At 38.4% G+C, this 15,108-nt stretch overlaps 2 protein-coding genes across 6 annotated transcripts in view; one reads left to right on the top strand and one right to left on the bottom strand.

Annotated features, from left to right (window-relative positions):
- Positions 1 to 12,707, top strand: part of NEK5 (NIMA related kinase 5) — a 64,841-nt gene extending 52,134 nt beyond the window's left edge. Inside the window, exons 23-24 of the mRNA XM_007097699.3 lie at positions 6,493 to 6,748; positions 12,665 to 12,707. Of these exons, the coding sequence (XP_007097761.3) occupies positions 6,493 to 6,748; positions 12,665 to 12,670 (262 nt within the window). The 3' untranslated portion in view covers positions 12,671 to 12,707. The remainder of the gene's footprint in view (positions 1 to 6,492; positions 6,749 to 12,664) is intronic.
- Positions 1 to 15,108, bottom strand: part of ALG11 (ALG11 alpha-1,2-mannosyltransferase) — a 33,409-nt gene that overhangs the window by 7,315 nt on the left and 10,986 nt on the right. For 2 of the 5 annotated variants that reach the window (XR_006210030.1, XR_006210023.1), the window contains exon 4: positions 12,616 to 12,944. Coding sequence is in view for 1 of the 5 variants with exons in the window: in XM_007097700.3 (XP_007097762.2) it covers positions 12,673 to 12,944 (272 nt within the window). In the remaining 4 variants the exon portion in view is untranslated. Of the gene's footprint in view, positions 1 to 6,845; positions 7,393 to 7,780; positions 7,944 to 12,611; positions 12,945 to 15,108 lie in introns of those variants that run through there. The other 3 variants (XR_006210017.1, XR_006210019.1, XM_007097700.3) reach the window with 3 other exon arrangements.

Consider the following 15,108-nt stretch of genomic DNA (forward strand, 5'->3'; position numbering starts at 1 on the left):
TTAACACCTATGAACACTTCCACTGACAGAGTACAAAAGTGCCTGTGACCTTGTACATTTTCTTGTTTAGTGTGTTACCAAACTTAAGGATGATTGCACAACTGATAGGTTAAAAGTGACATTTAAGGTTACGTTTAATTAGCATTTCTTTTCTGAGTAAGGTTGTCTTTCCAAATGCTTAGGAACCATCTTTTTTTCCTCATTGGAGACAATTATTCATAGCCTTAGCCATTTAAAAAATTAGGCTACTAGGGGTGCCTGGGTGGGTTGGTCGGTTAAGCGTCCGACTTTGGCTCAGGTCACGATCTCGCGGTCCGTGAGTTCAAGCCCCGCGTCGGGCTCTGTGCTGACTGCTCAGAGCCTGGAGCCTGTTTCAGATTCTGTGTCTCCCTCTCTCTCTGCTCCTCCCCTGTTCATGCTCTGTCTCTCTCTGTCTCAAAAATAAATAAACGTTAAAAAAAAAAAATTAGGCTACTAACATTGTATTGATTTGGGGAACCTTGTGTATTTTAAGGAGATTAATGTTTTATCTATAATATGGCTCTAGAATATTTTCCCGTTTTTTGTTTGCATTTTGATTTTATTTATAGTGGCTCATGATGTAGAAATTTCTTATTTTTTATCTAACTAGGTTTATCAATTATTTCATAAGAAGTGATACCAGAATTTTTAAGTACTTTTATGGTTTAATTTTTAGTTAAATATTTTAATCCTCTTGGATTTCACTCATATTACACTGCAAAGTGTGGCTCTAACTTTATTTTTTTCCAAATAACTCCTTCCTTACTCCAACACCATTTATCGAAAATCTTTATTTTTGCTACCAATTTAAAATGTCACTTCTATGACGTGCTACATTTTTATATGTGCTTGCATCCAATTCTTATTCTTGCTAGTCTAATTATTATAAACATATTCATAATATGAATTATTATTTTGGAGCGCTAGTTCCCTTAAATACTTTGCTTTTGTCAGTATTTTTCTATCTAGTTTTGCTTGTTTATTTTTCCATACGAACATTAGAATCAACCTGTCTAGCAAGTAAAGGAGGGCAGGAAGGAAGGGAGGAAAGAATTTTCTCAGCCTGCTTCCTGGCAGTAGAATTTTAGAGTCCAGCCATTTCTTTTCAATTAGGATTGTCTGTGTCCCTTTTGGTTCAACCTGGCTATGTTTCTGCGTATATATTTCTTTCGAAAATCATGTAGGTTTCTGCAAATCTTACTGGGATTCACTTCATTAGACAAAAGCCAGTTCCACAGATCTTTTTTACATAAGTGCTTCCCTGTCTTGAGCTTTTGCTTAGATTCTGAGGGACAACACCCTGAGGTGTTGCACAACCCTTCCGTTTGAGAATGATTTTGAGATTCTTCCACATTGACATGTGTATCAATTAGCCACTTCTTTTTATTGCTAGGTACTATTCCATTATATAGAATATATATAATTCTATATACTATATATATAGAATTATATATATATATAATATATAAATATATAATATATATTACATATATAATATATATAAAATATATAATATGAAATATATAATATATATATTACCACAATTTAGTAATACATTCACCTAACTATTGATGTTTGGATTATTTCTAGTTTTGGGCTATTATAAATAAAGCTGCTATGAATATTTATGTACATGTCTTTGCGTGGACATAAATTCCATTTCTCATGAGTAAAACTGTAGGAGTGGAATGACTGAGTTGTTTGGTAGGTGAATGTTTAACTTCTTAAAAAACTGCCAAACTATTTTCCAAAGTGGTTGTGCCATTTTACATCCCCCTGTTGAATGGTGTATAAGATTTCTAGTTGCTCTACATCTTTACCAACACTTGGCATGATCAATTTTTAAAAATTAACCAATCTTGGGGCGCCTGGGTGGCCTAGTCGGTTGAGTGTCCGACTCTTGGTTTCGGCTCAGGTCGTGATCTCGTGTGTTTGTGTGTTCCAGCCCCATGTCGGGCTCTGTGCTGGCAGCCTGAGGCTTGCTTGGGATTCTCTCTCTCCCTCTCTCTCTGCCCCTCCCTCCCTCACACTGTCTCTGTCTCTCTCAAATAAGTAAATAAACTTTAAAAATAATAAAAATAAATAAAAGTAAGATAAAAATAAAAATTTAACCAATCTAATGGGTATGTGTGGTGTCTATGTAGTTTCTGAGTTACAGGCATTATTTAGATAGCCTTGCCACCAGTTCTTTGTTAGATATATATATTTTGCCAATATATATTGGCCAGTATTTTGCCAAGGTTTCTGTCTGGGATTTCTTGTTATGGTATGACTCAGGTTTGAAGTTTCTGACTAATGCATTTTTTAATCACTTTCAAAAATCAGAGTTTCCAATTTATTTGCATTTTGGACAGAGACCATCATCTGAGTTTTAGTGGTTTGGAAAAGTTTATTGGGACTCCCTTTGCTATTCAGTGCAGTGTTAATTTTATGACAGTTATATATGTACTTGAAAAAAATGCATATTCTTACTTTTCTGGGGGTACATATGTTCTATATAATTATCAAGCTTAAAACATTTTTTCGTTAAACTACTCTATGGATTTTATTTCCCCTTTATCACTTCTAGATAGAAGTACATTAAAATCTTCATCTGTGTTTGTGGCTTTGATAATTTCTCCTCATATTTCTATCTCCTTTCAATGTACTTTAAATATATAGAAGCTGTGTTCTAATTTATGATTGTAATATCAGTTTGATAGAGTATCCCCCCCTTTTTACATTATGTATTGTAATTTTTGTCCCTATTAAAGCTGTTTGCCTTAAATTCTGTTTTGTCGGATACTGACATTGCTATTCCAACTTTTAAGTTATTTTATTTAACTTTTAAGTATTTTTCTGACATGAATTTTATTTTTATAATTTCCATATGGTTTCATTATAATGTGTTTCTTTTTAAAAAAAATTTTTTTTTAAGTTTATTTATTTTTGAGACAGAGAGAGACAGAGCATGAACGGGGGAGGGTCAGAGAGAGTGGGAGACACAGAATCAGAAGCAGGCTCCAGGCTCTGAGCCATCAGCCCAGAGCCCGATGTGGGGCTCGAACTCACAGACCGCGAGATCGTGACCTGAGCCGAAGTCGGACGCTTAACCGACTGAGCCACCCAGGTGCCCCATTATAATGTGTTTCTTACAAAATGCATGTAGTTGGTTGATTTGCTTCTTGTCCTGTAATAACCTCTGTCTCTTAATTAATTTAATATAATAAAAATCATTAGCATTATTGACATATTTGGGGTTCACTCTATATTTTAAGCTTGATTTTGTATTTTCTGTTTGTTATCATTTGTCATTTCCTTCCCCTCCTGTTTTCTAACCTTATGTTACAATCACAAACTTTTCTGTATTACTCCTGTTTTCTCTGTACTAGTTTTAAAGATACAGATTATATTTCTATTCTTTTAATAGCTAGCTTTTATGTACTTCCTACAGATTTATCTAACAAATTCAGAAGTTGTTCCGTTATCTTTTTTCTTCCCAAATATGATGAACACCTTTAACCGCTAACCCTTCCATTCTAATATTGTTATCTAGGGTTACAATTATACTTAAAAAACATTTTTTTTTTTTATTGTGGAAAACTTCAAACATAGTGAAAGTATAGAGAACAGCATAATGAACCCTCTTGTATTCACCATCTTTACTGCCTGCCCCCCGTACCCCTACACTTTTTTTTTAAGGTTTGGAACATTTTAAGTCTGAGACATCAAATCATGTCATCCAATTTTACTTTTTTTTTTTGATGAAATATATATATTTTACTCTCAAACCTAACTCAGTTTGCCATTATAGTTTATCATTCTTTGAATTTGCCATGGTTTTTTCTAGTCTGTGCTTTTCTTCCTATTTCAGTTTTCTTCTTGCTGATGTATATTCTCCAATAATTCTTTAAGATAATATTCTCTAATAATTCGGTGGGTGGTAAATTTTGGATATGTTTGCATATCCAAAATTATTTTATTGCTTTATTTATAATTCAGCTGGGTATACAATTTTAGGTTGACAATGGTTTTTCTCTTGATCTTTATTATTGTTGATGAGAAATATGCTGATTGTTTTTCCTTTATAGATATGCTCACTTTCTCCCCAGCATGTTCATAATTTTCTTTTTATCTTTGTGTTCTTATGTTTCACTGTTATATGTCTGGGTCTGGATTTCTCTTTTATCCTGCTTGGCTCACTTTCTTGTGAGGACCTATGACTGTCTTTAGTTCTGGAACATTTTTACTTATTACTTTTCCAAATGTTTTTCTTATTCCCTCCATTGTGGCCCTCAAAACAGATATGTTTTGGAGCTTCTCAATCTGTCCCCAGTAACATCTAATTGTACTTTTGTATTTTTTATTCATCTCTGTTCCATTCTGGGTGAATTCTTGAATACTATTTTCAAACCTATCTGGGTATCATCTATTAAGTTTTTTTTTAGTTTATTTATTTTGAGAGAGAGAGAGAGCATGAGCAGGGAAGGGGCAGGGAGAGAGGGAGAGAGAGAATCCCAAGCAGGCTCTATACTGTTGGCACAGAGCCTGATGTGGGGCTCAAACTCATGGACCATGAGATCATGACCTGAGTCAAAACAAAGAATTGGACACTTAAACAACTGAGCCACCCAGGTGCCCCATCATCTATTAAGTTTTTAATTTAAATGATTATGTATCTCTAAGATTCATAATTGTTTATATATTTATGTGTTGTTGAATTATTGCATAATTATTTCCCCTAATTTGAAAACATTTTAAAATGGATGCTGTGCTTTAATTTATCTTTTTGAGCATACTTACTTTAAGAGCATTATAAAAATCCTCCATAAAAGTAATAAATCTGGACTTAACCCCTGCTCCAACTTTAAATAAAATTTCTCGCCTATCTTTCTTACCATTAGATTTATTCATGTGTTTTGGAATTTTAGTTTATAGGCTTATTTTGTTTTAGAAGTTTCATTTTGAAGTTTTGTTTTTTAAATTTTCTTTCTTCCCTTTCTGTCTCTGTGCTCCTCCTGTGTATCTGCCCTGCACGCTCTCCCCCCATCCACCTCACTGTTGTCATGTGACCATGCCTCCTACCTCACAGAGATAGCATGTGGTTTGTAAGCGGAACGGTCTTGATTGTCTAGTTCCATAACTTCTCTGTCCACAGAAGTCCTCATTGCCTTCTTTCTCCCTATCTTCCTTCTCAGACAAAAAAATTGTCTCCCTTCTTGCTGAAAGCACATCCTGGTATGGGTACTCTGAATCCCAGCCTTTTTCAGAGAACTTGTTCCTGTCTGTTATCTGTCTTTCTCTTTTTTTTTTTTTTTTAGAGAGAGAGAGACAGATTGTGAGTGGGGCAGAGGCAGAGCGGGGGGAGAGAGAGAATATTAAGCAGGCTCCATGGTCAGCATGGAGTCCAATGCAGGGCTCTATCCCATGACCCTGGGAACATGACCTGAGCCAAAATTAAGAGTTGGGTGCTCAACTGACTGAGCCACACAGATGCCCCTCTCCGTTATTTTTAATGTCTCTCTATTCCCTACTTTCTCTCAGCATATAAACATGCCCAAATCTCTCCCATCTTGAGAAACACCAAAAAATCACTGCCTTCATGTTCTCAAGTTAACACTGTCCTTTCAGAGCCAGGCTCCCCTCAGAGGAGTTTAAGCTCCTTGTTGTCACTTGCTTACCTCCTACTGCTTTCTTGACCCACTGTAGAATCACTCCTGCCACACAGCAGGCCAGAAATGTTCTTGCAAAGGTCATCTATTACCTTGAAATTGCCAGGTCCAACTGTCATTTCTGTCTTCCTCTTACTTGGCTGCTCCCTATCTGGAAATTCTCTCTTCCTTGGCTTCCATGATGAACACTTTCTTGGCTCTTACCAGATCTTCCTCAGCCTCTTTACTTGCCATGTAGATATCTGGGATTGTTGACATGGTTTTCTTGGTCTCTTGCCTTCTTCCCTTCTAAAAATATCAGTGTTGAGGTCTTAGATATAATTTCAGTTCCTCGTCCTACTAATTAGTATCTGTGAGACCTTGGGCAAGTTTTATTAACCTCTGAGCCCAGATTCTTAATAAATTGATGGTGAATATGTCTACCTCAAATTGTTGCTAGTATTAGATGAAATACAGTTATGTAAGTGCTCGAGGGCAGTCACTGGTATATAATAAGGGCTCACTATATGGCAGCTGTTTTTTATTCTTTTATTATTTTTTCTCTTCTTCACTTTTTAAACATAAGAGTAGATGGGTATTAATAAATATAATTAAAATTGTCAAACACAAGTCCAACTAAATAGAATACTCATTATCCCAACATTGGTTTTTTGTCATTCTTAGGAAAACCAGACGGATATAATAAATAATGCATTACGTAGGGGAAAATGCATCTATTAAATTGCTCAAGTGGGAGTGGGAAATGAGAAGGGAAACTACCTTTCATATGTATTTTTAATTATTTTGATATCATAAAGTTGATTTTTAACTCTTATTTCAGAAATTTTGAAGAATCTGAAGATGAGTTGAGAAATGAAGTAATAGATTCCCTAGAAAAACTTGCTACTTCTAAAGAGGAAGAAAACAGAGAAGAGTCTCCTGGTTTTTCTAAGGGTGCTGGAAAGTTAGGAGGAGAGGAGATAAGCATACAGAAATATGCAGAATTCAGTGAAGGTTTAGAGAATATTTCTACTCGATCTAATGACAAAGTATGCATTGCTGATGAAAACCAAGAAACATCAACAACCCATCAAAATGTACAAGTGTGATTATTGTACTTTTTCTTAAGTGATAAGTTAGTATCTATTAGGTATAGTGTCTGGGCACAAGTCATTAATATTCATTCTGTAAGAGTTTTCCAGTCATCCCAGGGGTTTAGTAATTTTTCTCCCAATTTAGACAGTAAGGCTGACTAATTTGAGTATAGAAATTAATATTTTTACTTTAAAATTTCTACCAAGATATCTTTCAGACAGTAGATGTGATAGGCAGAGTAATGAGTCTCTCTTCCTGCCACCCCGCAGCACACCCAGTGATGTGAATATATTGTCACATGGTAAAGGGGAATTAAGGTTGCAGGTGGAAGTAAGGCTGCTACTCAGCTGACCTTCAAATAGGGGAGGGTGTTTTTGATTACCCAGGTGGGCCCAATGTAATCAAAGGGTGTTTAACAGCGGAAGGAGGCAGAAGAGAGAACCAGAGAGATGTCAGGGTGAGCGGGGATGAGCCTGGTACTGCCGCCTTTGAAGATGGAGGAACATGCCATATGCCAAGGAATACAGGCAGCTTCTAGAATCTGGGAAAGGCCAGGCCATGGACTTTCCCCAGAAGCCCGCAGAGGGAACACAGTCTTGCCGACATCTTGATTTTGGCTTCTGGAAATCCACTTTAGACTTCTGACCTACAGAATTGTAAGATAATAAATTTGTGTTGTTTTAACTAAATTTGGTAAGTTTAAATTTGATAAATTTAACTAAATTTGTTAAGACAATGGTAGAAAACTAATACAATGTACAAACAAATTCATTTAGAATAATCTACCATTGTAGAAAACTGTGATTTGGGGATTTCTGAAGTCATACTGAATACACTTTTTTGAAGCTGATGTTGACACTTAAGAGAGTAGGGTAATTGAGCGAGAGGATCAAGGCCCATCATGTTAATTACGCACCAAATATTCATTTTATTATGTTTCATTGAATTAATTTCTAATAGCTTCAAATGTATAGATTATAAGCTTCTTGAAGGCAAGAAGCCTTCATCTTACTTACATCTGATATCTTACTTACATCGTACGCTGATCTTTTTATATATGGTGCTTAGCAGAGAACAATCCCAGTGTTGAACATGTGCCTGGAGTTTAATAGATATTTGTTGATTTATTGTGTTGCTTCTATGAAGGACAAAGGGGTTATAATTCTAAGTGGTAGAATTCTCCCTGAAATAGATGCTCTGGAATAAAAATAAAACTGAAATTACACATTAATACATTGCTAAGCCAATGAAACAAGGATGAGGAGGGGTTGGCCAGAATATTTCTAAGGTCTGCTTAGTATTTACATTTGATATAATTTTATTAAATGTGGGGAAAGTATCAAGATTCCCCTAACTGTTGGATGCATCCTGTATTTTCCTTGGTGAAAGTTCCTTTCAGCTTGGTGTATAGGGTTTCAAGCTGCTCTTCAAGGGAGATGGCTCAGTATGGTCACATCATGAGGCTGAGAATATTTAAAAATTTCTTACCACTGTTAATTTCAACCGTGGTAACACATGACCCCGAAAGATTAAAGCATCATTAATCCTACTGACTCTTACTGGTCAGCGTATACGTGTTTTACTTTTGGAACATTCTGTGGTTAAAGCATAATAAATCTGTTAATATGCTTCATTTAATCCTCATTCTAGATAGTAATTGAATGCATGGAGAATGAAACTTGGTTCCTGAAAATTCCAAAGATCCAAAGACCAGTCAGTTATATGCAGAGAAAAAGGAAAAAAAGAATGAATGTTTAGGGTCAATATTTAAGGGGCGCATGGGTGGCTCAGTCGGTTAAGTGTCCGACTTCAGCTCAGGTCATGATCTCCCAGTTTGTGGGTTCAAGCCCCGTATCGGGCTCTGTGCTGACAGCTGAGCCTGGAGCCTGCTTTGGATTCTGTGTTTCCCTCTCTCTCTGCCCCTCCCCAGCTCACGCTCTCTCTCTCTCTCTCTCTGTCTCAAATAAACATTAAAAAAAAATTTTTTTAAAAAAGGTCAATGTTTAAGAATAAGCCTATCAAGTTTGTTCCAATGACAAGATGTGTGGCTAAAGTCTCCTTTAGCTAACAGCCACCAACCCTTATTCACTGTAAGATTTTAAAATCTTTGCTGTAAAGTAGGAAGTATTCATTGTGATAAGTATACATATCTTCAAGGTTTTTCAACCTACGTCAGCTCCTAATTCACCTTACCCATCTTACGTACACTGTTATCTAAATCATGTTCTTGAGGCACAATTGATTACTTTATTCTGGGTTTAGACGTAGCTGCATTTGTTAAGTTGAAACTATTGATTACACCTGCATGTGTTTTTAGAATAAATTTTATTAAAAATTATGCATGTTAGTAACTATGTATCCTAGCTATCAAACTGATCATTCTTTAAATGTGTACAAACTTTTAACTTCCCTTTTAAGTATCTTGTAACATGTATAGTCCAAGTGAGCACGTAGCACTCGAATATTAGAACTGATGCTTCTTTGAAGCCAAGGGTGGCCTTAGATTTAGGATGGGGACAGAGGAAAAACAATTAGCTGAGGAACAGTGGGAGAGGTAGGGGAAATTACAGGGGCATAATGTGATTCTAGTAATTTGCAGAATTGCTTCTCATGGTTAACTTTTTTGTTGTACCCACTGAAAGATTTAGCACAGACACCCTATTCATATTAGAGTCCTGGAGTCTAGGGTACATTCACATAATTAAACACAAATACTCTGAAAGCACTGATAATTACAGGGGCTACTCTCTCAGAATTTTGTCTATGACTTTGTAAAAAAGAAACCCCAAAATTATTAAAACATATGAAGTTCTGCAGTGTTTGGTAGGTCCGAAATATTCATTAAAAGGAAAAAGTCTATTAAACCTGACAACCTATTCTTCTTGGGTACTAGAGGCGAGACAATTTTAGTTTATCTTTAAATTTTTCATTTTTATTTTTTAAATTCTTGGCATGTGGAGCTTAGAAGTACTGGTAGTAGATAACAAATAATTCCGAATTGAGAGCCTGCATGAGGGGACAAATACACCATATGCGGAAAAGTATCCAAGAGACTGAAAACCACTTCCTATCATACTTAGAGACAAACAGATTTTGTATCTATTAAAGTCATATTTAGATACAAGTAGATATACAAAGAACAAGTATTTTGTTATGCACAACTGAAATAAGAATGTGCATCCCCACTGCTGTAGGTTCAAAATATACTGTGTTTGGACCACTCAAAAACAATGTTTTACAGGAATAGTCACTCAAGAGTTCTTCAGACAGACAGCAGACATATTGCTTTGATGCTTTCCATGGTTATCAGTCCTTCCAAAAAAAAAAAGACATGTCCTATCACATTAGGAACAGGGAAGATGAACATATATGCAAATTATGTTTCCAGTGATGTTTGTGACAAATGAAAAAATAATTTTGAAGAAACAAGATTAAGAAATGCTTTATGGGATTTCAGAAACCTTTCTTCCTTTACTTCTTAGTCCCTTTCAATTTCTTTATCTTTATTCTCATGATTTTCTATGGGCTGATGGGTAAACTCAGGGGGCGGTGGTATGGATCTTACCACAAAAGACTAGCTGTAAGATAAGAAAGTGAACTGGGCTGGAGTCAGAAGTCCCAGGTTATAATCCCAATTTTTGTCCTTAAACAGCTTTGTGAAATGGAGTCTTTAGGTCTTTAAATTATTCTTGTCTGTAAAGTTGAAAGGAAGAAAACTGGATTAGAGGATTTGTAGGGTTCCTTCCAACTCCAATGTCCACTAGTCTTCTTTTTCTTTTTAAATGTTTATTATTTTTTTTTTTAAGAGAGAAAGAGCACAAACAGGGGAGGGCAGAGAGGGTGACAGAGGATCCAAAGCAGGCTCTGCGCTGACAGCAGAGAACCTGATGTGGGGGACTCGAACTCATGAACTGCGAGATTATGACCTGAGCCAAAGTTGGATGCTTAACTGACTGAACCACCCAGACACCCCCATCTTTCTTTTCTAAACTGAATCATCTCCACCCAAAGCTATGTTGGTGTGTAATATCATCCTGGGCCTCTGTTTTGCTGCTTTTTGACCTGATGACAGAAGGTGGCCTGTAGATGAGTCAACGACTGGAAGTAGACGATGAAGCTGGCCAGGTCGGTGACTGGATGAGAGGAGTTTGGAAGGGAAAAACATACCTCTTTCACATGCTCCTAACACAAAAATGTATCAGATTGACAGAGAAAGACAGATACATGATTTCACTCATGTGGAATTTGAGAAACTAGATGACCATAGGGGAAGGGAAGGAAAAATAAAATCCAGAGAGGGAGGCAAACCATAAGAGACTCTAAATACAGAGAACAAACTGAGGGTTGATGGTCATGGGTGGTTGGGGGGGGCGGGGAATTTGGGTGATGGGCTTTGAGGAGGGCACTTGTAGGGATGAGCACTGGGTGTTGTATGTAAGTGATGAATCACAGGAATCTACTCCTGAAGCCAAGACTACACTGTATGTTAACGAACTTGACAATAAATTAAAAAAAAAAAAAAAAAAAAAAAAAATATATATATATATATATGTATCAGACTGTGCAGGAGGTGGATTCCCTGAACTAGAAGGAGCTAATTATGTGTGCAGAAAATGCCAAATGCTGTAGTTCTCTGTAACTGCATCTGCACAGCCACATACTTTTCGTGCTAGTTATTCAGCACAGAAGTCCCGTTAAATGTGTACTGATTCGTAGCTACTGACTTAGTAACCACTCGCCTACACTGAACCCTAATGCGTTAATAAGGAGGATTACGAAAGACATATACTATAAATTGTTATCTTTAAAGTACTTTATAAAGGTACCTTTAAAAAACTTGGATAATTATCCAGGTATTTTTCACATACTTTCCATCTCAGAATCACTAGGAGGTAGTGAGGACAGGTATTAGCATCTCCAGATTATAGATGTAGAATGTAAGTTTCAAAAAGATTAAGCAGCGGCTTAAGTATTAAGAGATCAGATGTTTGCAAATGATGACACAGGGAGCAGGCCCAGGTGTTTTGGTGCTCTTTTCAAAATGCCACCTCATCATCTTACAAGGCATGATGCTGATAACGGAGACTGGGTGGTTGGATCTGGCTACTCTATCATGGCTATCAGAAAAACAACTTATCAAAGCCATCTCACTCAGACCTTCTGAACAACTTAAAGCTAGCTTCCAGCCTCCTGCGATGTGGAAATGTGAAGGGATGATGAGAGTATCCTTATCAAATGTACTGATAGCACCAAACAAAAACCTAATTTCACAAATATGGAGCTGTGGGAAGGATCGCTGGAGGCCTCCTGGCCCCTGCGAGCCGACACATGCCCACAGGGCGGTCCCAGTCCCTGCCTTTTCACTATAAGCTTTCAGAACATGATTAAGCCTGCCTAAAGTCTCTTTTCTCTTTTAAGAGAATCTTTAGATATATCCAAGAAGGCCATCCACAATTACTATTTAGGATTTAAATGGACTAGAATTTTTCTGTGTTCCCAAGATAGCAGAACATTTCTAAAGTACCAAACTATTAATTATCAGTCTTCCATTTTCCTTTCGACATTTCCTTTTTTTCTAAAGGTAAATTCTCTTTCCTGGGTTCTAAAGTACAGTGATTTGACAAATAGGACTTGAAAAATGTGAATTAGACCAAAATTAAGATGGTTGGTTCATTTTTTTCTTTCAGATCCATATTTTTCAGAATTTGAGACAAAATCCTAATCTAAAATTTTTTCATTCAAACAATTTAGGTAATTTTGACCTTTGTCATTTTCACTGAAATAAATATCCTGTCTATATACATACTGCTGAGAGCACTGCTTAGGTGACTTTATTACAATACAGAAAAAGCTTAGAAAAATTACTCACGAATGAAGGTATGTCGCCATTTTATATAAAATATCTTTCATCCGTACAGATATGACATTATTTGAATAAGCTCTCCACAGATGACAGGAACGCCAGTTCAAACTCCTGATCAGAGAATCTGCTTACAGATGCCCGAGCACTGCTTCGGATTTGGAGTCTCTTTTCCTCAGACATGGAAAGAATATGAGCCATGGTTTCCGCGTAGCCTTCTTCGCTTTCAGCCAGAAATCCAGTTATCTCTCCTTCGTGAGGGACGACAATGTCAAGCTTGGGGCCCCCTGAGTTGTGTGCGAGGATAATCGTGCCAGCTGCCATACACTCGACAACTCCTGAGAAAGAAACAAAACCACGTGGTCTTTGAACTTTCTGAGAGCGTTCACAAGAACAAGGATGAGCAGAAACCTCTATAAAGTTTAGGACACTCATGAGAAATTTAACCACATGTCTGTTGGGCCTATAAATCTGCTCACTAAACTTCCATGGCGTCAAGTAATTTTAAGTTTTTTAGTTTTTAGCCTTCACAATAATGCTACTTGGTTCTTAATTGAAACAGACACGCAGGCGAGAGAACAGTCTGTAAAAAACAGATCCCTGCAGGTAATAAAACGAAGTAGACTACAGCAGGCTGGCAAGATGGCAGACTGAAAGGTAAAAGGTGTAAAGAGATACCAAAAGCAAAATTTCAGGAGTTCCAGTTACAGCATTAGGAGGCTGCCCTCCTCCCTCTACTTCTTCTTCTTTGCTGGCTCCTCCTCTTCTGCCCACTTCTGAACCCTGCTCGTTCTCAGCATTTTGCAGCAGGGGCCTCTTCTCACTGGGCACTTTCGCGAGGCCACCTGACCCTCTTCCGTGGGGCTTCCGTGACGACCCGGACGGCAACGAGCTCCTCCGTCGGTGTTTCCTGGTCCGGTCCCTCACCTGCACTGCAGACTCGTAGAGACAAGTGTCCACCGGACACACCCACCTCCGTGTCCTGCAGATCATTCTAACTCTACCTGCTGGGAACCTGGCTCATCAACTGCCTCTCCTCTTGGGAGTCTGTCTCGAGGTGAGAGCCATCCACTGTTCATACATTTGCCTACACTCAAAACCCCAGGAGGTCCTCTTGGACTCTTCTCTCTCCTTCACGTAAGACATCCAATTAATCACCACGTCCTGTTCAATCCTGCCTCAGAATTTCCCTCGAGCGCGTTCGCCTACCGTGTTTGTACCACAGCACGTCACCCAGGTTGCCAGGGCAGCCCGACACATCCTCCTGCCTTCCTCCCCTGGCCCTCCCTGCTCCTCACTGATCCACCCCTCCACGGCAACACAGTGAACTTGAGGAAATAGAAAGCTTTTAAATCCGATACTCAAAATCAGTCTATCTTTTCCCACTGGCTTCACCTGGCCCCAGCTCCCCTCTCCATCAGCGTGCTGTTCCTCCTGCGTGCTCCGGCCATACCGAACCCTTAGTTCCCTGAGTGCACCTGCTAGTGCCCTTATGGTCCCACCTGTCACGATGCTGTTCCCTCTGCTGGATATTCTCCCATCTCTTGCAAGGCTAACTTCTAATTACCGTTCAGGTCCCAGCTTACGTATCACACCACTTCCTCGGGCAACTGTTCTCTGACCTCACAAATCTGTTAGGTGTTTCTCTTGGGTGCTTCAAATCACCCTGCACTTGCCCTGGCACAGCACTTAGCACCGTGTCCAGTAAAGTGCTGTTTAACTGGTCTGTATCACACACAGAGCTGGAAGTCTCAGAAGGGAACAACAGGTCCTGTCTCCCAGTCATTTTCCCAGCACCCGCCACGTGCCTGGCACAATGAATGCTCCAGTAAGTCTCCGCGGGAGGAGGCACAGGGAGTCAGACCCTGTGCAGAAGGTCTGAATCAAAAAGTTCTTGCTGTATGTCTGGGCTCAGTAATGTGCGACCCACTAGGGATAGACAGGAGGGTAAGAGAAATCATAGCCTTAGCACAGGAGACTTCACTTTATGTTTTTCCATTTTCCCTGAACACTTAGCAGTGTGGACACAAAGCAGCCATTTGAGAAATAGATGTTGAACCAAATTAGATACAAGACAGCAGTTGACTTTATACCAAATGTATGCATAACAGGAAGTCAGGATATAGAGAGCAGCTTGTGCTAGAATAAACAAGAAAGGCTAAATTAAAGGCTAAGGAGATGAAAGTCAGACACTTATAATGGGATTTGACAGAAAAAGGAGGGTAGGCCATTTCAATAATGGGCAGGGAATCAACAGAAGAAACAACAGAATTGCCATGAGGAGCCCTGTCAGCTCAGCTTTTGGTGTACATGAAAATCACCTGATGAGCTTTACTGAAATACATCTACCTGGGCCCCACCCGGAGATTCGGATTTGGTCCTTCAGTGAGATTAGGCCAGGAATCTGTACCAGTCCAGACATAGGGTTAGGTGGGGCAGAGAAACTGGTAGGTAAGAGCAGGGGCTGAGTTAGGATCCAAGCTCTATCTCTTATTGCTAAGG

Source organism: Panthera tigris, chromosome A1 (genome assembly GCF_018350195.1).
Source record: "Panthera tigris isolate Pti1 chromosome A1, P.tigris_Pti1_mat1.1, whole genome shotgun sequence".
In the NCBI taxonomy this organism is placed as follows: Eukaryota; Metazoa; Chordata; class Mammalia; order Carnivora; family Felidae; genus Panthera; species Panthera tigris.